The sequence below is a fragment of the Lepidothrix coronata genome, unplaced genomic scaffold (assembly GCF_001604755.1).
Source record: "Lepidothrix coronata isolate B3197 unplaced genomic scaffold, Lepidothrix_coronata-1.0 Scaffold375, whole genome shotgun sequence".
Lineage (NCBI taxonomy): Eukaryota > Metazoa > Chordata > Aves > Passeriformes > Pipridae > Lepidothrix > Lepidothrix coronata.
The window spans coordinates 29496-32143 of record NW_016690555.1 but is presented as its reverse complement, the minus strand read 5'-3'; the positions used below and the strand labels follow the sequence as shown (position 1 = coordinate 32143).

Below are 2648 nucleotides of genomic sequence, written 5' to 3'. Positions count from 1 at the left end.
GGGTCGGGCTCTGCTGCCATGTCCAAGGGAAGGGGGGAGAGAAAATGGCCTCAAACTGTATGTACCAGGGCAGGTTCAGATTGGAGATTAGAAATAATTTTCCCTATCAGAGTGGTCAGGCCTTGGAATAAGTGTCCCAGGGAGGTGGTGGAGTCCCTGTGTCTGGGAGTGTTCCAGAGGTGTCTGGATGTGGCCCTTGGAGACATGGATTAGGGGTGACTGTGGTGGTGCTGGGGTGCGACTGGATGATCCTGAAGGGCTCTGCCAGCCTTGATTCTGGGACCTTAATTTATGGCTTCATGGGCCTGGTGGGGTTTGTTGTTTTGTGCTGGACTTGGTACTTTGGTACTTTCAGCATTATGTTCTGCATGGAATGAATGAAAACAGGGAGTTCAAGTCATACAAACAGAGAATCCCAGGCTGGTTTGGCTTGGAAGGGACCTTAAAGCCCATCCAGTGCCACCCCCTGCCCTAGGTAGGGACACCTTCCACCAGCCCAGGTTGCTCCAAGCCCCCTCCAACCTGGCCTTGGACACTTCCAGGGATCCAGGGGCAGCCACAGCTTCTCTGGGCAACCTGGGCCAGGGCCTCCCCACTGAATTGTATCAGTGCCAGTGCAGCTGGAAACGAGGTGAGGAGGAGGAGGGGAAGGAGAAATGGTTTTGCCTGAGAAGCAGTGCAAATGTGGTGTATGGTGATAGTACTGCAGATGTGATACATGACGACAGCAGTGAAATTATGACACGTGGTGAGGGAATTTGGAGACCAAAATTTGGTCACTGTGCACTTGAACGTTTCAGTAATTATTTTTGTTCCTCTTCTTGCTTTAGAACCTTCTCCCCATTTACCGGCTCCAGAGGATGTGGAGATTTATTCCTATAACTTCCACAGTTTGCTGAGATGGTCTCCTGTTCCAGTGGAGACAGGCTCGGTGTTATACACAGTGCACTATAAAACGTGAGTAAACAGTTCTAAAATAGCTCATTTTGTCCTAATTCAGTAACACAATTGGTTTTAGAAACCTGAAAAGTGTAAATATGAATAAGCACAGAAACGAAAGCACATTTTTTATCCCAGATGCTTTTGTGTATCTCCAAAAGCAGCATCTGAGAGGCTGTGATATGTCCCCTGAGCTGAGGAAAGACTGGAGACGTGAAGAGCAGCCAGAAATGTTGGCCGGTTCCCTGCAGAATTTTAGTCTGATTCTCTCTGGTTAATTTTAATTTTCCCATTTAAATTTAATTTCCCCCGGGGAGATGGAGGTGCTGAGAGGGCCCTGGGGTTGTGCCCAGGTGAGAGCCGTGGGTTTGTAACGCGTTATCTCCTTACCAGAATCGTCTGGGTGGGAGGGACTGTTTGGGTGCTTGCACTGTTCTGCCGTGTTTATTTGTGCTTTTCTGGCGAAGCAGAGGGGCCTTTCCCGTGTGGAATGAGATGAACTGTACCCGGATCCCCCGGACCCAGTGTGGGTTCCCCCTGGAGATCCAGAAGCGGCGCTGGACGATCTTCCTGCGCGTGAGGGCTGAGCTGGGGCAGCTGCCCTCGGCCTGGGTGCAGGCAGGGCCCTTTGTGGCCGAGAGGGACAGTAAGTGCTGCCTTTGCTGTCACTGGCTCTGGCTCTGTCTCTCTCTCTCCAAGGAGATTTCTTTGAGAAAACTGTTCTGCATTTTCAGCTCTGTTGTGCAGAGCCAAGGTGAGAGGGTTGGAGGTGTTTGCCCCCAAAGACAACGAGGTCTCGCCGGGATTTGTCACTCCCTGGTTCTGCTGTGGTGGGTCAGGGCTGTCTCAGCAGGTGTCACGAGAGAAACATGGGTTTCCTGGGGTGGTTGAGCCTTCCCAGAGCCACAATATTCTTTTGTTGGGGAGTTTTCCACTTTCTCATTTCCCCCCTGAGCACTGCCCACGTGAACCCCTTGGATTTGGGGCAGTCTGAGGCAAACCCACCTGCTTCTGCTGAACAGATCCCTGTCCTGATAAATACCAATGGTCTGATAAATGTAAATTGTCCTCATAAATATGAATAGTCCTGACAAATATAAATTGTCCTGACTGCAGTGTGGAAGTGTCAAGGACACTTCTTAAATTATAGAATCCCAGACTGGTTTGGATTGAGAGGGACCTTAAAGCTCATCCAGTGCCACCCCCTGCCATGGGCAGGGACACCTTCCACTAGACCCTGCCAGGGGTGATTTTCTTGTCAGTAAGTACCACAGGCAGTACTTCATTTGTGTTTTTTATGATTTAGACCTCAAGAGTATTTCACAAAAGGAAATCATCATGTTTACCCTGAAGGTCAGATGGAGACATCAAAGCAAGGAGGGGGAAAGCAGTTATTTCTCTTCCAATCTATTGACTCAAAGGACTGTGGTTTTTAGGGAACATGGAATTTGTGGCAGGCTGATCAAAGGAAAAAAAATGCCCAGTAACTGCAGATGAACTTGGGTATTTTCTAGTTAATGTTTACTGAATTACCAGCTAGGTAAATATTGTAAATTTATTAAGTACATGAGGAAATGTTTTCCCTTTCTTGAGAAAAAGCTGTTGAAATTTATTATGTTTCCTGGGAGTGTCCAGGGAAGGGAATGGAGCTGGGAAGGGGCTGGAGCAGCAGGAGGGGCTGAGGGAGCTGGGGGGGCTCAGCCTGGAGA

At 49.1% G+C, this 2648-nt stretch overlaps 1 protein-coding gene across 1 annotated transcript in view; it reads left to right on the top strand.

Annotated features, from left to right (window-relative positions):
- The window catches only part of IFNGR2 (interferon gamma receptor 2 (interferon gamma transducer 1)), a 14127-nt gene that overhangs the window by 2276 nt on the left and 9203 nt on the right, over positions 1-2648 (top strand). Inside the window, exons 2-3 of the mRNA XM_017839106.1 lie at positions 831-957; positions 1410-1585. Of these exons, the coding sequence (XP_017694595.1) occupies positions 831-957; positions 1410-1585 (303 nt within the window). The remainder of the gene's footprint in view (positions 1-830; positions 958-1409; positions 1586-2648) is intronic.